The sequence below is a fragment of the Pleurodeles waltl genome, chromosome 5, assembly GCF_031143425.1.
Source record: "Pleurodeles waltl isolate 20211129_DDA chromosome 5, aPleWal1.hap1.20221129, whole genome shotgun sequence".
Classification (NCBI taxonomy): domain Eukaryota; kingdom Metazoa; phylum Chordata; class Amphibia; order Caudata; family Salamandridae; genus Pleurodeles; species Pleurodeles waltl.
The window spans coordinates 631,695,829-631,722,499 of record NC_090444.1 but is presented as its reverse complement, the minus strand read 5'-3'; the positions used below and the strand labels follow the sequence as shown (position 1 = coordinate 631,722,499).

Below are 26,671 nucleotides of genomic sequence, written 5' to 3'. Positions count from 1 at the left end.
GAGCTGCAATGAGTTGCCCAACTTCTTTCTCTGTAAGATTAGGTCCATTCATGATTCTTTGGCATGGGATACAAACCCCTATCTTATGAGAATGAGGGCTTATTGGATAAGAATGTTTCTCCAATTCTTTCAGTCCTGCCTTAACTTTGCTGTAATACCATTTGGGAAGCAGCAAAAACTTTTAAGTCCAGCTCCCCTCTGGACCTAATGCCTATATATAGCTTGATGAAAGAAAGAGACACTCTATTACCACCCCTTACCAGTATGTCTAATCTATCATTGGACAGTGGGCAAATCCCTGATTCTTTGAAACATGCTATAATTAGTCCACTGCCGGTTAATTGATACTTAACCAACTTTTCGGAGACCCATAATCTCTTGCATCAGGCGCAGATCAGATTTAGACCCAGATACAGCACTGAGATGGCTCTTTTACTGGCTATGGAAGATTTGAAGAAATCTCTTGATGAAGAAAGGTCAGCTGTGCTCATTCTCCTTGATCTGAGCCCAGCTTTTGCCACTGTTTCCCACTCCATGCTTTATCAAAGATTGGAGAGTTTAGGGATTACGGGAAAAGTATTAAAATGGCTGACCTCATTTCTTGACAACAGAAGCTCCCAGGTCGGGAAAGGTTCCTGTTTGTAGAGGATCCATCAGCTTAAATGTGGTGTACCTCAGGGATCATCCTTGAGCTCCACTCTTTAGCATATATGTATGGGCCCTAGCAGATGTTATCTGCTCATTTGGTATCACTATGGTGTCCTATACAGACGACACAGAGATTGTCGTTCCCTGGCACCAAATATCAATCAGACTGTGGTGAATTTATCTAGTTTCCTTGAACAAGTCAACAAATGGATGGGCTGTAGTTGCCTCAAACTAAATGGTGACAAGACTGAGGTTATGGTGGTCGGGGACAACCCATCCCTTAAGCACCATCTTATATGGTCTTAATGCCTGGGGGAGTACCCGTCTCCTACACCAGAAGTCAAGAGCTTGGGATTTCTTTTGGATAAAGATCTCACCATAGCTTCCAAGGCCAGGAAATTTGCTGGGACTTGTTTTGCCCTGTTAAGAGGCCTAAGTAAGATGCTTAAATGGCTCCCTGCTGAAACTCAAAGAGCAGTTGTACAAAATCTCTTACTCTCACAGTTGAATTATGGTAATTCGCTTTACCTTGGCAGCCCAGTCTATGTCCTTAAGAGACTACATACCGTTCAAAATGCAGCAGCGTGTGTTTTGCTGAACCTTCCAGAATGGCAGTCTGCCTGCCGGGCCTTGGCCAGTCTTCACTGGCTTCCAGTAAGCAAAAGAATTGACTTTAAGGCTTTCTGCATTGCACACACAATAAGGTATGCTCAGGGACCTCATATCCTGAGTCATATAATCGTTACTAGGAATGCACAAGATCTGAGATCAAACAACCGCTTTTTTCTGACCATTCCTAGAATTAAAATGGCCAGAAGTAAAGGGCGATCATTTGCCTACCAGGTGTTTAGGCTTTGAAACTCCCTCCCCATTCATCTTAGGGCCACCAGTAAACTGCCCAGTTCTAGAAAGCACCTAAAAACCCATTTATTTGCATAATTAATGCAGTACTGCACTTCTTATGATTTCTGTCAGCGCTGGGAAGCCCGAGTCTGGGTAGCCATGCACTCTACAAGAATATAATAATAATAATAATAACCATTCAGCTAATCAATCAGCTCCCCTATCCGGCAAAAGTCATTGTGAAGGCCGTCAACAGACAACTAACCCGCTTCCTAGAGGAGAACCTCACCCTGGACCCTTCCCAATACGGATTCCGCAGCAACCCCTGCACCAAAACCACCCTCATCGCTGCCACTGACGACATCAGAACCATACTGGAAAGCGGTGAAACCACGGCCCTCATCCTCCTGGACCTCTCAGCCGCGTTCGGAAACCGTCTGCCACCAAACCCTATGCTCATGCCTCAGTAATGCTGGAATCCGCTGCAGAGCCCTGGACTGGGTCACCTCCTTTCTCACCGGCATAACCCAGAGAGTCCGCCTCCCCTCATTCCGCTCGGAGGCCACTGAAATAATCTGCGGCGTACCCCAGAGTTCGTCCCTCAGCCCGACCCTCTTCAACGTCTACATGGCCTCGCTCGCTAAACCTCGCCCGATCACACAACCTCAACATCATCTCATACGCTGATGATACCCAGCTGATCCTCTCCCTCTCCAAGGACTCCGCCAAGACCTACCTCCACGAAGGAATGAAGGCCATCGCCGAATGGATGAAGAGCAGCTGCCTCAAACTCAATTCCAACAAGACGGAAGTCCTCATCTTCGGCTCCACCCCCTGTGCATGGGATGACTCCTGATGGCCTGCCACTCTCGGAACTGCTCCGACTCCCACCGACCACGCATGCAACCTAGGATTCATCTTGGACCCCTCACTATCCATGACCCAGCAAGTCAATGCCATCTCCTCCTCCTGCTTCAACACCCTCAGCATGCTCCGAAAGATCTACAAATGGATACCCACCAAAACCAAAAGAACAGTCACCCAAGCCCTCATAAGCAGCAAACTGGACTGTGGCAATGCCCTCTACGCAGGAACAATGGCCAATCTCCAGACGAGGCTGCAACACATCCAGAACGCCTCCGCATGCATCATCCTGGACATCCCCCGCCACTGTCACATCACAGACCACCTGAAAAACCTGCACTGGCTCCCAGTCAACAAGAGAATCACCTTCAAACTCCTCACCCATGCTCACAAAGCACTGCACAGCACTGGACCAGAATACCTCAACAGACGACTCTCCTTCTACACCCTGACCCGGCATCTCCGCTCCGCCGACCTCGCCCTCACAACCGTCCCACACGTCCGCAGAACTACAGCTGTCAGTAGATCATTCTCGCACCTTGTTGCCAAAATGTGGAACACTCTTCCCACCCACCTGTGCCAGACCAAAGACCTCCTTACCTTCAGGAAACTTCTCAAGACCTGGCTGTTCGAGAGTAGCAGTAGCAGCACCTCCTGCCGCCCCCCTTCTCTCCCCTCCGCTCCTCAGTGTCTTGAGACCCTCACGGGTGAGTAGTGTACTTTACAAATACCTGATTGATTGATCATGAGTGCTCTTTAAATATCCCAAAATTTTAGCTACATCAGTACTAACGGGTCAACAATTCGTCTCCGATAGGCTCAACTGTTTTTAGAAGTTGAAAGCAAACAAACATTGGCAACACCAATAGGCCTGGCTTACAACTGGAAGTGCCTGGATGCTTGCATTCATACAGTCACTAATCCATCGGTCCTAGCCCCACACACCATCCATATACTTAATTACTCATCCTGGCTCTCATGCATCTATTCATCCACTTTTTGACACATGCCTGCATTTACCCACTCTTCCATTCGAATTGCAACACAAATACAGACTCATAAATCAATAAAAAGGCACTTTCAGTTATCAGCCAGACTTATATGTTTTAATGCTAGTTTGTGAGGGGTTTGAGAGTGGTTTCAGTATATGTGAGTGGTAGCCCGTGAGGGATACAACAGTGCTGTCCATAGCGTCTGACACCTAGTCTGTGAGGGTTGTGAGAGTGCTTCCAATAATGCACACATATCAGCCACAAAGTTCACTATTATCTGAATCATTTTTCAAAAGGACTTCATCCTACTTATAAGTCAGTCGGTATTAATCAATATCATATATTGTTGCACTTGCACTGTAACTGAAAGCAACTAGTAAGCGATTCCAACTCTCCAAAGAGTAGAAGAAGAAGGCATGGAATAAGAACAACAGGGAATTAAAATGAGAGAGACCAGTGGACCCTGCAGCTGGTACATTGCAGGCACCACTGGTTAAACCCACTGGGCCAAGACTCTGACACCCACGTCTACTCAGACAATCTGCTTGAGAATCACCAAAATAACGATAACCATGGGCACTATTAAGGATGAGGCAACTTAGAGGCATACTCTGATGTAGATCTAGTGGTATAATAAGAGGACAAGGCACTTTGGAACCTCCATGCAAGGGTTTTAAATGCCAACAGTTAAAGATTTTGAATTTCACTAGTAGGAGAGTAAGTAGACTTCACAAAATGCAAGGTAGTGTACCAGGCTGTGTGTCGTAACCCCAACAAGGAGGGATACAATGGATACAATTTTGTATCAAATGACATATCAGCCTTGCCAGGGGCAGGAGCATCACTCTGTAGGGCATTAAAGAAAGACTCTAGTACACAAAGGTGCAAATTGCACCTTTTTGTTTTTTGTTTAGTAGCATGGATCTGTTTGGGAGGTCTGTGAACCTACTGGCCTACTCTGCTGGCTACCCTACAGTCTTCCTCGGCTGAGCCATCTGAGTCATCATCTTCATATACTGAGTACTGGGGTACACCTTTTGTATTTGCAATGTTGTGCGACCTTGCTCAACTGGATAAACTTTACATGAGGCCTCTGGAATACACTGCAGAGCCTTTACACTCTTCTGCCGACATCTAAATCTTACTTTTAGTAGGCCAGATGTTATATCAATGACTCAGACTGGTATGTCTGTGTGCACTGTTTTATCTCTTTTCACTTGTACTATGGCCACTGAGGTATGCTGTGAGGAAGGAGAGATTGTGCTCTGTCACCAGATTTTTTTTTATAACAACAAGATTGAATATGCTATGTTTGTACATTGGTTGTGTGCTACATGTTTAATTTGAATTTGGAAAACATGACGTACCCGTATGGCAACCATTGCCAAGATCTCCTCTGGGAAATCAACTATTTAGTCTACAATGCCTGGACATGTATGAGATGTACATACTTTCTGGATAGCATTACACAGTGTATGTTACGTTACAACGTGCATTGCAGACAACCTGTGTTAGGGACATTGGGAAACTGTGCTATCTGGTGCTTTGTGTTCTGCTGTTCTTGGGTGACATTTAGAACATTTATGTGGGTGTTAATTCTACTTAACATAGCATTCAGAAAGTTACATAATATCCTAGACAAGTTTCTTTAGGACATCCCACCTACTGCAATTTCAATGCATGATGCAAGAAGATGTAGTGAGCGTAGGACCTTCACACTGGTTGATGGCCGGCTGGCTGCAATTACTGTGACTGGCAACAGTGGTTGTTTTTACATTGCATCACCTTCACACATATGGCCCTTTGCCACCAACTTGTCTTTTTTCCCATTCACATTCCCAATTGTTGCTTTCAATGATGGCATCACTTTCCAAAACCTTCTAAAACCTTGAATTATCCACAAAAGTACCCTTTGCTGAATTCAATCTTTTGTCTAGTTTTGAGAAATGTATAGCTTATGGGGTTTATCTATGTTTTTGGAAGTAGAAACTGCGAAAATAAAAATCACTGACCACCACATAGGAAGGTGCAAAAAGCAGTGATGAAAAAAATGTTTTTCCTTTATACATGTTTCTGAAAGCTAGGAGGAGGTTGATGGTAGCACTGCAAACTGCTTTTTGATGCCATGTTTAGAAACAAACACACACATGCTTTCTTACTCAGCACTGTTTTCCGATTTTTCAAAAACACATTTTGTCATATCCTTTTCCCATTTTTTTCCATTGCAAATCAAATACCTGGATACGTTTACAACTCCTAAAATATGGGGAAAAGGCACTTTTATTACATAAGCCTGTATCTGTGTCTTGAGAACTGTCCCCTTTGGTTTTTAATTAATATCTGGATCACTTAAAGTTAGCCTGGGAAGCCCTATCTTAAGTTATGGTCTGGAAGTAGTTTAGAGGATTGGTTTCCAGAATAATTGTAAAGGAGCTGCAACAGTGAAATAGTACCAACGTTTTACAGTGGTAAATTTATTTCACTGGAATTCTATTAGAAAGTGCTGCCTTTGGCTGCAAACTAGCAGCATCTGTATGTACAGGAAGCTGCAAAACTCAACCGTAACAGAACACACAGAAAGTCAATAACATAGTAACAGCTCCACATCAAAACACCAAGAAAACAAAGCAATGCAAACCAGCAATATTATACAATAACAACATATGAAAAACACAATATAACCAACAAAACACCACACCCACCACCACTACAGAACGTGGCACAGCCAAGCAATAGACAATCAATTACAATGCAACAGAATAACAATAATGCATTACCATGAGTAACATGACAATACAATAACATAACTTAAAAGCACAGCAGCACACCACAACATAGCCATATACAACAACACAACCAAAACACAATCATAATTCATAAAACAAGATACCACATCATAGTAACATATAACCCAAAAAATCAATGCAGCAGAAATAAATCATAAAACACCATTATAATATCGTAATGATATTGTATCTCGTATATTTTGTTGTGGTGACTTCTTGTTGTGTTGCCTTATTATTTTGCTTTAATGTTGATATATGTATCTGTGTATTGAGGTTTTGTGTTCTTGTGCTATGGTACATTGTATTTTACTAGTGTATCATGTTGTATTGTTGTTGTGTTCCGTTGAAGTTTTATGCTATTGGTGTGTTACATGTGTTATGTCATGTTGTGATTTGTTGTTGTTTTGCTGTGTTGTTTTTACAAGTTGTTCTCTCATGTTGTGTTGCTGTATTGGCATGTTGTTTGATGTGATGGTGTTATGTCATTATGTTGTTGCGTTGTTCTGTGTGGCATTGCCGTTGCTTTATTGTGGTGTTGTTTTAGGTGGTGATGGGTTTTATTTTTGTGATAATGTGCCTGTGTTGTAGGTATGGTACCTAATCTCTCATCAAATACTGAACTATTTACTGAAGAACCATATAATTACCCCCAACAAATGTTTTGTTATCTGGTCCTATTGCTTTGGAATTGTTGTCCACTTTTTTGGCCCTTTTCAAAAATCATCAGGCTTTTAAGAATACCTTAAAAATGTGGAATTGTTAAATATTTTTTAATGCTCGTGAGCCATTCCTCACTCTCTACTACCCGGTTATTAATGCAGATGTCAAAACATTTTTGGTCTGCGATAATACATATTGTTGATGGCAGTACTGCAGTACAAGGTGTAAATGATGTTAACCCCATCATTAAAAGAAATGTGTGGCTTTGGCAACTTGTCACAAAAGAATTTGTGCATATGTAAGCATATATACTTCAGATGATGTATAGCAGCAACATAACACCAGTCCTTCAACAACACAGTTCCACATTACAAATACAGATCACCACAATGCCAGAGTGGCAGTGCAACACAGAATTCAACACACCAATATAAAGAAACAGCAATGCACAAGCAAACAGCAAAACCAAAATGCAGCACAACAAAAATAAACAACAGAACAGTGCAATAACATTTTATGTTATGTAGATTAGTGGAGTGTACTATCACCTGGAAGGGTATTCTGACGCTGTACAAGTGTGCCTAGCCAAACCTAGGGACTATTGAGACTATTCAAAATGCCAGGTCCTCAACTTCTTGCAGAAGTCAAGAAGTAAGGAGGAGGTTCTTATGTCTAGTGGCAGCTCCTTCCACATGCTAGGAGCAATGTAGCAGAAGGCTCAACTGCCAGATCTGGCCTTCCATTTGCATAGAACATATGCAAGTAGGAGTACAGACAAACGGAGGTGACTGGAATGTTTGTGAAAGCAGATGCATGTGTTGAGTTATGCTGGGCCAGTGTTATGTATTGCCTTGAAAGTGTGAGTGAAGAATTTGAATTGTGTTCATTTGTGCATGGGAGCCAGTGGAGCTCCTTCAGGTCTGGTGTGATGTGAGTGCTCACGGGTTCTGAAGGGTCTGCAGCCTTCTAGTTAGTGCTTTTCTGATCCCAACATAGAGGGGGTTCCCATAGTCCAGCTTGCTTGTGACGAGGGCGTGAATGACAGCTTTTCAGGTGCTGATTTGGAGCCATTGGAAAATCTTCTTCATCATCTTCAAGGTTTGGAAACATGAGGCAGTGATGGCGCTGACTTAAGCCTTCATGTTGAGTTTGCTGTTGATGATGATCCTGAGGTTCTTGGCATGGGTGGTGAGGGTGAGTGTCGGTCACTTCTCTGTTAGCCTCCAAGTGGAGCCCATAGTGAAGTGCTCTTCCCAAAGATGACAATTTCAATCTTGTTGGTGTTCAGCTTCAAACAGTTGGTCTTCATCCAGTGAGCGATTTATTCATGCAGACATTGAATTTGAGTCGGGTACTGGGTGATTTGTCTGTGAGGGACAGAATGAAATGCAATAACAAATTAAGCAACACAATAACAACATAAGAACACAACGGAAAAGGACTACACATTACACCAGGACAACAACACAACAACTATAATAACAGCAACATACCATAACAGAAAAACAGAACATTAGCCAAATATGAAACAACACAAACAAGATAATAATATACTAGCATAGACAATACAACACAACAAGACAGTAATAAAAACAAGACCCGAATACAAAAAACTACAGCACAATAGTACAATAATGCAACTGAGTTAACTTTTTGTGCTGTGCTGTCACTACTTGCTTGTTGTGTTTTATTGCTTGTGCAGTTATTGCTTTGTGGTTGTGAAAGTGTTGTGTTATGGTATGTTATGTCTATTGTTGTGTTTTATTTCGTTAACATTGCATTGTGTTGTTTTCAAGTACATTGCACTATGATGCATTGTTCAGTTGTCTTTTTTGTGCTGTTTTATTTTAGATTGTGCTAATATGTTGTGTTTTTGTTCTTTCTTCCTGTGGTGCTTTGTAGTTTTTGGTTAGGTTTGTGCTGTGGTTATTTTGATGTCTTGTGGTGTATTGGAGATGTGCTTTTTTGCACTGTTGTGTCATTTTAGTGTTACACTATGGTATTATTGTGCATTGTGTTATTGTTGTACTGTTGGTTTGTTGTCTTTGTGTTTTTCTTTTTCTTGTGTGAGTGTGTTGTGTATAGTGTTTTTGTTGTGTATTGTTATTGTATTGTAATGGTGTTCTTTTGTGTTATTAAACTTTAAATATAAAGCAGCACATTGGAGTAAAGTTCAGCAACAAAAAACAATTGCCTCTTCCAAATATAATAGCACACCAAGACTACAACTCAGACCATACATCACAGTAGCACAACCCACTCTCTTTTTATGCGATCTAACCCCTAGTCCAACATACTGCATGAAAACGTTACAAATAACCCTAATATTCATACATGTTTACATTAAGTGTTCTTTTGGACATGTATAATTAAAATTAAAGCGAAACAGAGCAATAGTGCTTATCAATTTGTATATTAAGTACATATCTAAAATAGACAGTATAAATGACCCCAACAGTATGCTAATTATGCAGTTACAAATCATCGAAGAGTTCACTAACTTTTTAGAAGTGCAAGGCCATAAGCAAAGTACCTTCATAAGGTTACCAAGTCCGTAAGTGATTTGCTGCATTTTTGGGGGGAATCTTGAAGGTATTGTTTTGCTTACTATGTATGATACATCCTTCCTTGCATTCCCCGGACATTTTTGAGGCTTCTCCCTCTTTCAACTTCTTGTCTAAATATTTATGTTTTATTCCTTCTCCCTGAATGTGTTTTCAGGTATTATTAGCTCCCCTCCATCTCATTCTTACCAACATGCTTTTTCATGAGGATACCTACTAACTTCTGTCTCACAATATACATTTTTTTTGGTTTTCTCTCTCTCACCACATTCTCTTTTCCATGCATCATTTTCTTGAAATGACCCATAACAACTCTGCCTCTATTCACTAATGTTTTGTTTAGCTGGGTAGATGCTTCAACGAGAAAAGACACAGGCTTACTCAGGAAAAAACACAGCCTTTAGGTCCGCAGGTTACGTCTTTATATGAAATGGAGTTATGCATGATTTTCAAGACAGCTATTGAGACATGGGTTACTCACGTGTGATCAGGAAGCAGACAGGCACCTGCTGTGTGTTGTTGATTGCCACTCCTTTTTCAGAAGTGTATATTGCAATATTGTGGTTTAAATGTCGACTGCAAAAATATTGTAGCTCTATTTTGAAAACAACCATAACATCAAGGTAAGTATGTACAGGGAAAAACAGATTTACTGTTTCTTAACACCAAATCTGCCTACCTTGGCTATATGTTGGTAAAGGAGATCGTGGATAGGATCATTTCCCACTTCAGTATCTAAAGCACGGTCCAATGGTATAACACCAAAATCTCTTACATATTATAATGTCATTATCTCTCAAGGAGTGAAAAGTCGAATTCTTAGGACCAAGAAACCTTGAGGCCCATGGCATATTAAGAGATGATATCTGAAGGCCAGTACTGAGAGTGGAATTTTGAGGTATCCTATTTGATCACCTCCAGGTTGAATTACTTTATTCCAGGGAGGGGCATTGGAAGGGCGGCTTCTTCTGCAATACATTATGCACCAGCAGTTTGCTTGGGTGCATTCCTGCAGAAAGAGTATTGAAGTATTAGACATTCACCTTTGTGGCTGGTGAAAGTGGGGTTTGAAATAGTTTATTTTGTCAGAGTCTATCAGCCCGATTAGCAAACTGCATCTTGTAGGAAAAGAAGTAGTACTGTAGTAGTACTACTCATGCTCTACAAAATGCAGTTCAAAAACTTATGGCCGCAGACCTCCACTTCTCTTATTTTCTCTGTGAAGAGAGCTCCACCACAACTTAATAGTACGTGTAAGATGCACTGGGGAAATGATGAGATAATAAGGAATAATTAGTCATAAATGGGTGGATTTAAGGAAAATTAAATAAGGTACTTGAGAGGAGCTTGTTAATAGAAATCACAGACCCACACAAAAGTAAGACAATTGCAATTCACAAAATACATTTCTAGAGTCACTACATCCCTAAAAGTGTAAAAACAACCTTAGAATGTTGGTGTAAGTCAAGCACCACACATGACTGATCAATGGTACTGCAATATAATGCCACACACTTCCATAGAACCACTGATGGCCGGTATTTAAATAGCACCCCATAGTGATAATGTGTATAAAAGTATAAAGTATTTAGATTCATTAAATAGAGAATGTTTAACCAAGTTTACTAAAAATTAAATAAAACTAAAAATGTTAGTAAAAGCTGGTCACATTTTTACATCGTTTTCAATAAATAATACTTATAAATTAAATTAAATGTTCCCACAGGGAGTTCTCCACCCTGGTGGGGGAGACAATCATTATCAGGTGAAACATTACTATTAGTAACATTTTACTTGTACATTTTGATATAGGAGGCCTCACCCTCTCATGTAAATAGGTGTACACATGTAAATCTACAGCTTAGTGTAAATCTCCACTCAGAAATGGGTAATGGCAAAAAAGTTCAGAGTTACACCCAAGTATTGGAGTAAAACTACACGTGTAAATATACACATATATATTTACCTTTGTGAATCGTCCCCTATGTTTTTATAGAACTGCAAGACAGTTTGACCTATAGGACTTACGTTGAGATAAATATTAAGAAAGGAAGTCATGTAAACTGAAATGTGTCCTTGGACATCTTCCCTTGTGTTGACTCTTGTGTACCAACGTTTTCCCTCTTAGTGATTTTCTATATCTTCTTTTCTTCGCATGTAATGAAGCATCTACACCCTCGCCTGCAAATGACGGTTCTGGCCAAGGTATGAAAGATAATTGGTTTAATTGTTCTGTGAATATCTTTTAAATGCCTTTCAAATAGCATTTTATTGTTCGCATATGCAGCGTGAGCATTCTACTAAATCCATCTTGCAAATGTCTCAAGAAACATGATGTGGAAACTTCTGACATGGCCATCACTTCGGGGGGGGGCATCAAGGGTAGAGAAAATAACAGTTCCCTTTACCCAGTTGTGGATTTTTAGTTATTATCAGCGTTAAGCTTTTTAGAATATTGCTTTGTTTGATAATGTCAGGTGGGGGTATTACCACATCATTCACTGCATGGTCCTTTTATGTACATATTATCTCAGAGAAAACGCACACGGGCTGATCCCCTTTGTAATATTCGTATATAGAACGGCAGAGTTTTAATTCTACTCAGTGCCACCGACAGATCACATTTCGAAACTGAACGTTTCCTTTTACAGATCTTTTTAAACTATTATAATTTTGCATGTTTTACCTTTCAGATTGTAAGGTCGGTAAAGGTGAAACATATCGAGGTCGAATATCAACAACTACAGGACGCCACACTTGCCAAGCATGGAGTTCTCAGTACCCCCAGGTCCATTCCAGTTTTACTCCACAATCCCATCCAGAAGCAGGCCTTGAAGGAAATGTAAGAACCCCCTAGCGCCATTTTGCAACAGTTCGCTGCATTCTGGTTATTGAACATAGCACTTAATATAAAAAAATGAGGGCAGGGTCCAAATGTTTGCATACTTTCCAGCCACTGGCGCTGCCGAAAGCGGTGGTTGCCCAATAAGAAAGTGGATTGATTGTGACTTCTCCTTTTTCTTCCTCCACCCAAAAATTCTAATCTTGTTACCTTAGTCTTACAAGTTATTTTCACCACTACTTTCTCCCCTTTTCGGTTTTCCTATATTCCTATTAGTTATTCTCCCTTCCTTTTCAGCCTTTGTCCTTCTTGTTCTGGTACAGACTCTGACGATGAAAAATAAGCATCAGTCCTCAAAAGTGAATGTTGCTATCCAACACTTCCTACCGCTGGCACAAGTTAAGCACTTTGGACCTGATTAGGAGTTTGGCGGACAGTTTTCACCGTCTGCCGAACTTCTGACGTGTAGGTTGCTGCTACACTGGCTACCTTCCCCCTGGACCCATTAAGAGATTCCTAATAGGTCAGTGGGTGGAATCCTGAGTTTCTGCCCGCTGACCTAGTGGACAACAGCCTACAGCATTGTCTCTGCCTCGTAATCGACCCGGCGGAAATGCTGTAGAGCGCTGAGTGCACCAGCACCCTCGCAAAGTTCACTGCCTGCAAAGCAGACAGTGAACATTGCGAGGGTCCTGGCCAGGGAGGACCCTGCACTGCTCATACCCATGGGGCCCCCTGCACCTGTTCTTTCCCAGCATTTTCATAGCAGTTGTATCGCCATGAAACTGCTGGCGCAGAAGCGAGTCGTAATCCCTAGGGCAGCCCTGCTTGCAGCGCTGCCCTGGCAGAATAGGACCGCCACCACATCCCGGCGGAGATTGATGGCCCCTGGTTGTCTAACCCCCAAGGTTGAAAGATGGCTCTTGGACCGCCACATTGGCGGCCGTCTAGCTGCCATCCACGAACCTGGGGGTCTTGTGACTGCTAGGTTTGTAATGAGGCCCTATGATATTGTAGCTGTTGTCCAAACTAGTTCATATGCACTCCATCAAACCCTTTACTTCCCATAGTTATCACAAACTTGTCCAGTGCTTTTAATTTACTTGCAATTAGAACAAGAAGTTTTTTTTACATTAACAAACACCCAGCTGGTTGAAAAATGGCCATTAATAGCTGTGTTGAGACTGGAGTTAAATCCCAAATCCGCTGTGGCCAGCCTACAGGAGAAGTCTTCAGGGGCATGCCAGTTTATCAAGCTCCTATGACAAACAGCAAGTTATACTTGGAAAGGCTGGCAGAAAGTCAGTTCCAGTGGGCTACTGGGGGGCCCTACACTGCACATACCCATGCATGGGCTTTGCAGGAGCACCCTGACATTGCGCATTCTGATGGTGCTGGAGTGCTACGGTATTGGGCTCTGTTCCTTTAAGGGAGCTGAGACTAATATTGTAGCATTGTTCCCGCCGGTCAGCCCAGCGGGAATGCATGTTACAATGTTGCTGTCAGTCAGCCCGGCGGGAACATTATAATACGCTTGGGGGAACACCACCTGTCCACCTGTATGTCAGTGGCATCCTCCCCGCGGGTTTGGCGGTTGGCTCCCCTGACCACCAAACTTGCAATGAGGCCCTAAGATCGGTTCCATTGTCTCTTTGGGAAAAAGTGTTCAGATTGCTTTGCTTTTCTTTTCTATTTTTCACTTTTCTGCATTTTTTGGTTATAGCTACTGTATTTTTATTTAAAAAAATAGTCTCAACTTCTAAGTAAATTTTCACCTGGTGGTACTGAATTTCATTTGTTATTGCTTCACTTCCTCACATCTTTGATTAAACCCTGAGATCAGCTGTGGCTACTAAATGTGATACAACATAAACCATTGACTGGCTCTTGGTTGTCTTGTGCGTGTCTCCTTGACCATGTCTTTGCGTGAGCTTTGCCAGAGTAAGTCTCAATCTTTTCCCAATCATTATAATCACCTTGACAAGTTATTTCTTAGGGTATTATTGGGACAGGGGAATTGCGAGACATGGTAAAACTCAAACCTAGGGGAATATCCCTTGTGCCTGAGCCCAATCAAGTTAAATACCAGCATTATTTATGTTGCTAAGGTCTTATGTAAGCTCCATGTTAAAGCAGTGTTTGTGTAGAAACAGATGCCCACGTGAATGAGTTTTCTTCGGTTTGTTATGTTTTAGGGTCACATGATTGTTACTGCAAAAGAAAACTTAGTGAAGTGTGCCTTCTCTCAAATTGCCAAATGCCAAAGAAAGAAATTGGTGAAAAATATATAGAAAATGTTAAACACAAAGGTTATCTACATCTATATATAATAATGGAATAAGTCCGAATGATCGGTGTTGGTGGGAAAACTCAGATGAGAAGCATCTTGATAGTGCTTCAGGGGAAAGCAGGTTTTGATAAACTGCAATTTTCTAAAACAATGATTTATGAGTCAGAAATAAAGGAATCAGCTAAAATAAAATATAAGTATTAAAATGCAATTATATTTTTTCTAAAATTGAATAATAAGTTTACATTGATAATTGATATTTGGGATCATTAACTCAGGTATTAATGTATGGAATTTATTGTAGTATTGCAGAAACCCTGATGGAGATATAAATGGGCCCTGGTGCTACATAACAACACCCGGAGATAAGAAATGGGACTACTGTGATATTCCAAAATGTGGTAAGTGTGATTTTTAGATTCCATCCCCAGCCCTGGCGCTCCATTTTCTGAGGTCTTAGAAGGAATGCAATGCTTTTTCACTTTCCATTTGTTAACTCTTAACAATTAGAAGAATGTATTATTTTGCAGTGAGGGACCATAGAAATCCATACACACCAAACACCTACTTGCACTCAATTGGGTCTAATCGTCTATGGAAATTCATGCCGATCTAAACCACTAATGTTTTTCTAGCTATCTAATCTTAATACACACTGTAAATTTAAGTATTTGGTCATTGGCTAAATGAGCTGAATACTTATTTTTTTACTCTAATTGAATAGGAGAAAATTGAGTGGAGTTTAATGCTAATATAAATTATGTGCAATCACAGGTATTGTGGTGTAGTCAACCGCAGTGTGATTTTTTAAATTCATTCAAGGTACACATTTCGCTGGATGTAAATAACAGAAACAAGATACATGATGTAAAAAAACAAACAAACTAAGGTGACCAATAGCTCCATGTACCGGATGCAGCAGCACTGTTTTACAGTTGTGATTGCTGGGAGTTGTTCACCAAGTGACAATGATGATAATTCATCATGGCGGTCAGAAAACAGAAAGATATATGTGAATCATCATTCGGGTCTGTGTTGCACTCCAAAGGATGTGTATTTTTCTGAGAGTATGGTTGGCACAAGGTAGAGTTCATTTTATTATTTTTAGTGCAACAGAGTTCAGCAAGCAAAGTTGCTGCTCTGAATTGTACTGGGTGAGAGAGAATCGCAGAACCATTTCTATGAAGGTATGGTGCTGCTGCTCTCTTCTCCAGTGCTGGTGCACAAACGAGCTGCCTAGCACCACACATACACATTTGTGTCATAGTACAAAAGCATGTGTGATGTTTGGCTTAGGTTTTATACTGGAAGGACACCCTTCCATGCTTAGACTAACTTTAAAACTTTTCACAGTTGGATGTTTGCTGTACAATGCAGCATCCATGCAATTTGAATTTGTGAAACATTTTGAGAAATGAAAACATGTTGACACCTGCATTGCATTCCTTCTAAGACCTGCCACTTAGTGATCATGTGAATGTGCTGGAAGACTCAGTAAACCTTGGATGTGGCTACAGTATGATCCGGTTTGCATGCAGTGAAACACTGTTTGTTAGGGTTGCACTGTAGTAACCTTTTGACTGCCGCACAGTCCCACTGAATCACTACTGAAAGCTGGGGACTATGCCTAAAGGAATTTATGCGATAATACATAAACAAATTTACATCAAACAAGTATACAAATTATGAAATATTTATTTTGATCCCAAACACCACATATGCAAAAATCGAAATTTAAATTTTAACGGGAAGGTTGAAGTTTTTCAAAATGTAGTTTTACTTCTAAAAGATAATGTGCTATGATATGGTAGACTCCCAAATTGTTACTTTGTTTGTTTTGCTCCTAGAATATGCTCTGTTTTTGTGTTGTGCAAACCAGTGCTTCAATTTAGGCCACCAATGGCCTACAGAAATCTTTGGTTGTTGTACTTGAACTGCTCCCACAAATCAAAATACCATCTTAATGTTCAGACTCGAATTTCTAGTTCCTTCACATTTACGGAGCAGGCTAAAATGTTCAATTTTTCTTTTCATACATGTATACTTTATTGAACAGTGGGGCCCTCCTTTTTGAAGCATTCTGCATATCACTTTAATAATTATAAATAATGATGATAAAACCTGCTTTACGTAATTCTTAATGCTACTTTACTTCAGTGTCTAAGCTGTGTGGAGAACAGATACTATTAGTTTAATAGCCTTGTCAGACAACATAAAGAATTTCCTTTACCCCAATTTCCCCTATTTCTTTTCTGAATCTCAGGCTGTGGTCTGAGGTCAGCTGACCAGGTCCCAGTCATATTCTCTACACAATAAATGTGCTTTCCTTCCAGCACAGCCCTTCTAAACGGCAACTTGTCGGGACAATATGTTATGTCAGAATAAAGCTAAAACAAATATATGTTGGAAATTAAAAAATTTCAAACTATAAGGCAACTGTGGGAATACAGATCTACCCTAGTCCATTTGCATATGTACTGAATAATTTGTCTGAAGAGTAGGATATACATTTTAGTCTCTCCCGTGATCTGTGTGTGAATTACAGAAAGCAGACAAACCAGAACCTGTGAATTTGCTCTCTCCTAAAAATATATTTCACAGTTCTCATGCATGGACCGGCCTTGAATTGTTTTTTTTAAATTTGGAAGTGAACACTCCGATCAGAAACCAGAGTTCAGTTATCTCAATCTGTTAAAAAGTTATGAGTTTATTACAGTATTCTTTATATCACTAAGGATGCATGAAGGGTTAACCACTTCTCTGGGATGAAGAGAGAAACTAATTCAATTCTACTGATCAATTTTCCAGTGTCTATCAGTGTCTATCCGCTGCTCACAACTTCAGTGGCTCATATACAACATGGTGGGGCAAGGAGGTTTTCTGGGCCTTGTCTTAACTTTTATTGAGGGTTAAGAAATTGTTACTACTCTTCTGTTTGGCATCCGTGTTACTTGAGACTCATTCTCCATGGTCTGTGTGTGTGGACCATGCTTTTTTCTGTCACAGCCACGCCACTCTTTTCTTGTCACATACAGACTATGATGAATTACTTTTTTAAAGAACGAAACTGGTTGGATAACAAATGAGTCCATTTACACGGATGATTGACCCACCAAGGGAGACATCATCCATCACTAATCACAGTACATATGATACAAGGCTTCTTAAAAAAATGCAAATCTCAAAGAGCTGTGATCACATCACAAAACTGGGAAAGGAAGAGGGAAGAAGGGAAGACTTATTGGGAAATGTTGCCCTGTTGTGAGGGACATAGTCTTCCTAAATTGACTGGGCTTACTGAAACCTATCTCAAAGATACCTGGATAAATAACACAGAAACCTACCTTCATGTGAATTTTTCCCGTTCACTCTCTTATGGAAAGTGTCACTTTTGAGAGAAAAACATTTAAACTTTGGTGGTAAAAATGAAAAGTGTCACTTTTGAGAGAAAAATCTAACTTTGAAATAATTATACTAAAGTAGATACTCTTTTTGAAGTGTGCCTTTATAAATTGTACCAACACAATTTTGGAATATAATTTACCTATTAACCCCCAGCCAACCTATGCTTATTATCATATATTAGTCTATTCAGAATCACACAAATTGTATCAAATAACTCTTTAGTATAGCATAAAACACAGAAAATATAGCAAAGAAGCATTATTTCTATTAAAATTACAAGAACAGCCCAGACTGTACATTCTCAAAGTGCCATATATTAGATCTAACATTATAATTTTCACACAATATTGAGTTTTCAAACTACCCTCTGTCCAGCTGACTGTAACCACGCTGTCTGATTGTTCAAAAAACAAACTAAAACAAAAGTGGTTTTATCCTGCCCTAAGATGTCATAATGTGGGAAATTAAACAGAAAATGTACTTCATCATCCACTATTGGGTGGATAAAAGCAGCAATATTGCAATCCCTGCCCCACCTAAATGTAAGTTTTTGAAGAGTAGGGCACACAGTCCAAAGGGGATGTACAATGATCTTTTTATACCAGACACGCTTCTCATCCAAGGGCACAAACAAATATGCTGTAATAAAACTGACAAAATAGAATTTACAGTATCACTCTCAACTTTATCAGAACATTTTTGGTTAATATCATAGTAGGTCATGAGCAGCTGGAATCTTCTCAATATACCCTCCATATTCAGCTATGAATAAGGTGGTAAGCATATTAATTGTGTGATACACCCATGGAAGTAACTGGGCATTGTCATATTTCAAATGATCAAGTAAAGTATCTTGAAACACCTCAGCATCGGTGTTGGCCCACAATCTAACCTGCAAAACTGTGGCTTTAATAGCTACCATGTGCATGCAAGCCTTTACACTTACCTTTTTTTTGTCATTTCATTGGAGAGGACTGGTGAGCCTAAGTAATATCCTTATAATGTGTCTTGAGCACAAGACAAGGTTTTATTAACTAGAGGCCACTGTAGTTGTGCTCCATAGAGTGCTCAAGGTGTTAATTCCATTCTATAAAATTCAAATATTGTGAACAATGGTCAGTTCTCCAATTTAGTGTTCAGGATTATCATAACTAAATCACAGTTTTTCAAGCTAACTCTAACTTTTTATTTACTTGTCTAGAAAAGAAATCTTTACAACAAAAAAGAAACACCCAGTAGTTAAAACTCTCTATCAACCCCCGTTTATCAGCATTTAACAAAAATTTGTATTTTGCTGATGCTTTCTTCCTACTACAATTGCTTTGTATTTTGAACCACTATTTCTGAAGCATGCGAAAAAGATTGTGAAATTCATTCTCCATGCAGGTGACAAAACTAGAGGTACACTAATATGATAAACATAATATGGGCACCTCATTAACAACTCGCAGTCATAACATAAGTAGTCATTCAAGTCATGAATAAATATATTGAACAACAATATCTGTCTGGAGGCATATATATCTGGGAAAGATTCAGTTTTTCACAATGGCACCAGGGCCCTTTTTGTTGATTGGAGCATTCATTTTTCAGAGATCAACTTTTTATTAATGAATTCCTTAATAGTGTTGTAATTTTGCTCTATCTATGTTATCCGGAGGCCAAGAATAGCCAAAAAGGCTTCGTTCTTCAGGGTGACACACTTCATGATAAAGCAAAAGAACTAACATCCATGCCTACTCAACCCAATTTGGCTATAAAACCTGCCTAGCATTTCCTACTGATGTGATTAGCAGACAGATGAGACTGTACTCCCAGCTACAACGTTTCTGAACAGTTTACTCAGGCCTTCAAGGAGTGAAATTGATCTATACGTACAAGGTATCATATGGTTGGCTTCCCTTATTATTTTAATTATTATTATTATTATTATTATTATTATTATTATTATTATTATTATTATTATTATTATTATTATTATTATTATTATAGCTATAGGTAGCATGGCAGCAAGCTGCTATGAGGGAAAGGTTGTGACTTTTTTAAAGATTTTGTTGAATAAAGGCAGTGCGTCCAAATTCCAACTTCATACTGGAAAATGGCTATAGGGACCAAATGCGAGCATGGCACTTTCCTCGCTTTTTCCACATGATGTACTCATGTGGAATTTTGACATAGTACAGAATGTATCAGTGCATTTTGTGATTAGGATTATTCCTTAAAATCTATAATTGCTGTAGAATTGCAGGAATACTCACATTAAAGGGGAGAACATACTCCAAACATGGGAATAATCTTATTGGGGTGGGCTTCTTACTTTTTTTCGAGGGTGCTTTTTTCAATTGGGTCCCACATATAAAATAAAATAGGCTTGTGAAAAGCAAGATACAAGTAGTTGCTTCCCATATAAGTCTCTTAGAAAAGAAAAAAAATGAATAAATATGAAGTTATAGATACAAGATTGGTCTCTGATGCATTTATTGAGTAATCATCTAATGTTGGTCATTTGTATATACTGAGCCAGTAAACAAAAGTGAATTTTATTTGATTACAAAACATTAAAGTTTTGATTTTAATAATATGCCTCCAGAGCATGTTTCAAAGCAGTGGTTCCCAACCTTTTGACTTTTGTGGACCCCCACTTAATCATTACTGGAGCCCGGGGACCCCCCCTGAGTAATTACTGGAACCTGGTGACCCCTGCCTAAACATTGTTGATGATTTGAAATGCAAAACAGTACACACATAATACAGAAACAAGCATTCATCAAACACATACACAAATGAAAACTCATTTAGTTTGCAAACAAATCTAAATCAAAAAATTAAAAATGAAATTACAGTAGGAAGGTTGGAGCTTTTCTAAGTTCAATGGAACCCACACATTGTTCATACTATATTCTGTTTGATGCACCTGCACTGCTCTCATGAATCAATCTAAGGATACTAATTTAATTGTTAGCCTCCAATTTCAAATTCTTTGACATTTACCATATGCTTTACAATTTTAAATTGTACATTTAGTCACTTTATTTATATTTACTTTAGAAATCTGTTAATAATACTTAATTTTCTAAGCAGTCGCGGACCCCCTGAAGAGGCTTCGCGGACCCCCGGGGGTCCCCAGACTACAGTTTGGGAACCACTGTTTCAAAGTATACATGCTTTCTTCTGAGCATTAGAATATCTCTGTAAATATTTCCTTGTATGCACAAACTTAGGGCTTATGATTAAACTTTATCCCCTGTACCTGCTTATTGTACTCCATTGTAAATGTGAAAGTTTTCAATTTGCTTCACAATGTGTACCTACAGTGGAAATTGGTGGAGTTTACTGTTTAAAGTCATTTGAAAAGAATGTAGTATGGAATATTGAGGAGGGAATATCGAGGTCCCACAAAATCATGACCAGAATATCTGGGACCAAAATACGTGGAAGATAATTGCACAGAGGGAGGTATAGATGTACTGTTCGTAACTGCACATCTACGTACCTTGAAGCCATGTATCGCATACAAACCTGTCAATATTTTGTTCTTCAATATTCTGGTCACTATGGGTCAGATGTACATAGCAGTTTTGCCAGTCGCAAATGATCCATCTGGACATTTGCGACCCGCAAAAGGCTTCTGGCCATGTACCATCCCTATTTTGCGAGTTGGTAACTTGGTACCAACTCACAAACTAGAGAATGCGAGTAGCTATTAGGATAGGGCGTGCCAAGGGCCATGTAAAGATGTTTTATGACCGGGAATGGGATCCCCAAAGGACCCCTTCCTCTTTGCGAATGGGGAGACAAACATCTTTGAAGAGCAGGCAGTGTTGCCACAGACCACTGCCTACTCTTCAAAAATGAAATTAAAACTTTTCAGTTTTCTTTTTGCAATGCATCCCCTTAAGGAAAATGGGCTGCATTACAAAAAAAGACTGTTTTGTTTAAAAGCAATCACATACATAGTGGTCTGCTGCCCCCAGCAGACTACCAACCCTGTAATTGTGGTAATTCCCAAATGGGTCGCACATTGCAACCTGTGTCATGAATATTAATGAGACAGGTCTATTGTGACCCATTTGGGAATTACAAACAGTGTCAGACACACTGTACTACATCTCAGTTTGCGATTTCCTAATACTGAATCACAATGATTTGCTATTGAGGAATCACAAACCACTTTTTACATACATCAGGCCCAAAATTCTGTGACCTTTATATTTTGTCCTTGAATCTCTGAAACTACACCATTTATTAATGATAAATTCATTTACAACTCAACAGCAGCTGAATCATAGTTCACTATTTCATGATAGGCACCGACTCTGAGTAGGCAAAAACGATGTATGAAATTAGGTGAAAACAAAACATAACATGCTCATATATTTTGGTACAAATATTGTCCAGGAATTTGAATTACGAACACAATTTTTGACCACTATTAACCTTTTTTTCCTTTAAACCAATTCTGGCCTATTTCAAGTTTAAATGATCTGTGCTCTACACACAGTTTGTTCGTGTCAATTTTGTGACTGACAAATGTAAAACGGAACTGCTATACATTTTTCATATACTCCTGTACTGTACAGTAAATGCGAATGAATGTCTACATTTTCTTAAAAATAATTCTCATCACTAGATTAATAGCCACTGTTAATGCCGAATTACTAATCAAATTATTAATGAATATTCATGTATTTGAGTGTTGGATTTGCATAGAAAATGTATTAACGTAGGGAAAAATAATGCACACATTTGAAGGTGCGCCCACCAGATTGTCTGCCATTGTTCACGAAGTGTACTTATTAATGGCTTATTAATATGAAATGATGAGTTTATGTTTGATTAATGTAGTAATATGTCATATTAATGGTTATGCATTATGTATTAGCTTTATCAAATCGTAGGCCTTAACTTAGCAAGGGCTTGGCCTGGTTGCACAGCCACATGTCAAGCTGCATTTTTTAGGCATTTAATAAAATGGATGCATAGAGAATTAAATTATGATTTTCCACTGTACTGTTCATGTTCTCGTAGCTGAGGTTCTTTCTCATGAGAAACCGCTTGCTAGAAGATGCTGTTTAATGTAATGCGTTTAAGACTGACTTTCCCAGGAGAAGACAATGAATTCACTGACTGGAGTATAAGCTCCAACAATATTGATACCTGATGAGCTGAATGACTGGAGCGGGAGAACAGAAACCAATCATCGACATGAGAGCCCATCATCACTGAGATTTGGATTTATTTTGATTCAATGATACAATTTAGGGAGAAAACGTGTCCCTAAATCCTTAAAAAAGGACTTTCCCAAAATCTTGGAGCTTTTCAATGATTGTTCTTGGCGTTCTAGTGATGGTTTGAATGAAGTAGGTTTTGCACTTGCACAACTTATGCAAATCGCAGGTGAATTGTGATGTTTGTGAGGGTTTAGGGAGTTTGCATACTTCAAATGAAGTTGTAGAAGGAGTGTGGGTATTCCAAAGTGTGAGAGTAGGGAAGTCGTTGAACTTCACATGTGTGTGGCGCTTTTTGCTTGAAAAATTGTCCATGTGGTTTTTGGTATACGGACCCTGTGAAGTCTAAGACTCTGGAGTAAATTGAAAAGTGTATGAGACTCTTGGTTTTTGTTGTAATTTGTATGGTTTAATAGGTCAATTGGACGTGGTCGACAAGTCAGAGTGTGAGCCAAAGTAAGTGAAAGGATTTTTGACTGAGATCTGGCGAGTCTTATGTGCACCAGGACAGACCCGCTGATAAATTGAGAGTGAAATTTGTGGGTCGAATTTTGCTTGCGAATCAGGGAAACTGAGAAAGAAGGAGTATCTGCTAGAGTGAAATGCTGTCAGTGAAAAACCTGTAAAGTTTCTGAAGACATTGGGTTTTGATTTTGTTTGGTGCTCGCAACACTTTTGCATTCGTTTAGTGTGAATTTGGGAGGACAAGCTGCAAGACTTTGTCAGCCGCAGTACGTGTGAGTGTGACGTCTTTGGAGCCGGGCTGGAATAGGTTGGTTATTGAGAAGGATCGCGCACGCATTGCAGCCGTCTGTGAAGCGCAATTGGTTGAGAAGGTGGGTGAAGAGAATTCTGGGATTAAAAGTCACTTCCTTATTTGATTTTGAATAGCAAAAAGGTCGCAAAAAAAAAAAACATTCAAAGCTTTAAAGAGTGCTTTAAGGGGAGATACTTACATTACAACGAGTATGGGGGATATTGCACCACCAGAAGGTACACCAGCTTCTATTATAATAACAGAAAAGGGTGCTGCACTATGTCTTTGGTTAAAAGTACAGAGAAAGATGGGAGCTTAGCGTTTCTTGCCCACAGACCATTTCATTTGAGGCGCTTAGAGCATTTAAGGAGGGTGCTGTATGACCTGAAACCCCCTCCAAGCCCAGCACAGTTCGAGGCATTAGCGATTTGAGAGTTAGGAGCCAGACAGTAAAGACAACAGAAATTTGAGCGGAGTATGAGAAAAGCAGAGAAGACACTAGCGGAAGCTAGGTGGGACGATGACAGAGATTTTGGAGAACCAAGACTTTACAGGGGATTAAGTTATTCCCATCAATTTCACAAGACAGCGAGAGAGAAGGAAGGAAAGCTACTGGAAAAATTAACAGGAGGTTTTCCGAGAGTAGGGAGCAGAAACCAAAGGAGTCTAAAGGACCAGTGACACATGAGGAAGAGTCAGACAATGGTGACTTTATTTTACAGTTATTGAGAAATTGTCCCCCACCGTACGCAGCACAAGAGAGTAGTCTGAGCACTAGTGTAAATCCTACAGCTCTGACCCAGGTTAATGCAACAGGCTGATTCAACTATGACACAGAGCCCAATGCAGAGCAGTCTAAATGCACCTACTACTCCAGTAGCACAAAATCAGGTGCCACAGCCAAGTGTCCCAAGAATATTCCCGATGTACCTATAGTGGAAGTAGCCACAAACTTAATAGTGCTGACAGCACAGGTTTTCCCGAAACCGATGTTGGTTCAGCAGAGCCAACTCCACTCTTACCACTGCAAGTGCAGCCACAAGTGATGCCAAAGTGCACCCTGATAACAGGGACCCAGACAGATATGTCTGTACCAATGAGCCAGAATATGGGAACAACGCAACCATAGAACTTGAATATCAGACCCAACCCAGATGCTGTATCTGTACCTGTTACTATTGGTCTGATTGTACCTGTGTTTGCAAGGGGGAAAACAGTGCAGATGGGCAGGGAGTCCTGAGTCAGAACTCAATGGGGGGAAGAATTAATGAGAATATCTGAGTAGTCTCTCCTGTGGGACAGACCTTTGATGGATCAAGAGCATTGCTAGACCTTAGTCCATTCGGAGTTCCTCTGGATACTGTGAAAGGGTTAAATCGTAGTCAGAGCCTGAAATTAATGGCACCGCAATCCCCGAATACAGTGGTACAACAGGTGCCACCTGCCCAGGCCAACAATAGTTCACTGCAAGGTGTGCCAGGACAGCACTTGACTGAATGGTTAGACAAGCTGAATACCCCTCAGAGTGCCCCTAAGGAAGAGAAGTACTTGCACTATATAAGATTAGGAATGGAAGCAGGTGAGTTCATTGAAGGAGCTATGGATGTGAACAGATTAGAGTCCTACAAAGAAGCAGAGTTGAGATATCTGTCCTGAAAATTAGGAGGGAAGTGAGAAATGTGCATCAAAAGTTAGCAGACCTGGCAGAGAAGTACGGCATAGAAATTGAGAAAACAAAACATTTGAAAACAAGATACAGGTGAAATTGTTACACAAAAGACTTTGAAGACATGAGATCTGCAGGAATGAAGGCACACCTTAGGGATTTACTCCAAAGTGTCCAGACATGGGGGGCCTTGGACAAATGGGAAGGCAGATGGGCAAAGAAAAGAGATAAAAGGAAAAGAGATTTGGGGGAACTGACTGCAAATGGGCAACAAGGCAAGGATCCGGTGAAAATTTGACCAGTGAGAGGGATTCCAGGAGGGAATTGTGTTCATGTCCCTTGGAGCAGGAGTGGCATTCTGCCCTTTACAAATGATTATCCAGGTAGAGAGAGAAGGCAATAGAATGGTATCAGCAGACAAACAGGTTTGTGAAACTTGTAAAGTGCCTGTGGGAAGACTTGAACACTTCATTAGAGATAGTAGTTCCACTTGATTTATGGATGGAGTGTACGAGGACTAAAGATTGGACGACAAAAGAACCAGAAAGAGATCAGGTTGTGGGTGCACTGTCTCCTGAGGTAAAGAAATATTATTACAAAGTGATTGAATTCCTGAAAACAAGAATTTCACCCAAAAACATTGACTGGCAGAGAATAGGCAGGACAGCTCAGGAGCCAAGGAGTCCATACATGCATATTATGAGAGATTGTTGCAGGCGTTTAAGCATTACAGTGGTACAGAGACAATTGAACCGAAAGACAGGATTAATTTTGAGTTCAGATTTGTGGAAGGATTGAGACCTGTAATTAGCCAGATGATTAAGAGTCATTTGATTTGCTAGCAAGCAAAGCTGACATATGAGGTGTTGCAGTATGCAAAGTACTGTAGTGATGAGACTGAATTGAAGCAGAGAAAGTTGAAAGAAAAGGCGATGGTGCTGCAGATTAAAGCGGCACAAACAGGGATGCAGGAACATTTTCCACAGCAGCAACAACAGCAGCAGCAGGGAAATATGGTATTTCAAAATCAGATGAGAGGTAAAGGTCACAGAGGAATTGGTCATGTAAATCTTGGTCCTGACTTGAGACAATAAATGAGGAGTACCTCCTGATTAATTTCTTTCCA

At 40.0% G+C, this 26,671-nt stretch overlaps 1 protein-coding gene across 1 annotated transcript in view; it reads left to right on the top strand.

Moving 5' to 3' along the window:
- The window catches only part of PLG (plasminogen), a 387,567-nt gene that overhangs the window by 275,893 nt on the left and 85,003 nt on the right, over window positions 1–26,671 (top strand). Inside the window, exons 12-14 of the mRNA XM_069234491.1 lie at window positions 11,524–11,562; window positions 12,051–12,199; window positions 14,794–14,890. Of these exons, the coding sequence (XP_069090592.1) occupies window positions 11,524–11,562; window positions 12,051–12,199; window positions 14,794–14,890 (285 nt within the window). The remainder of the gene's footprint in view (window positions 1–11,523; window positions 11,563–12,050; window positions 12,200–14,793; window positions 14,891–26,671) is intronic.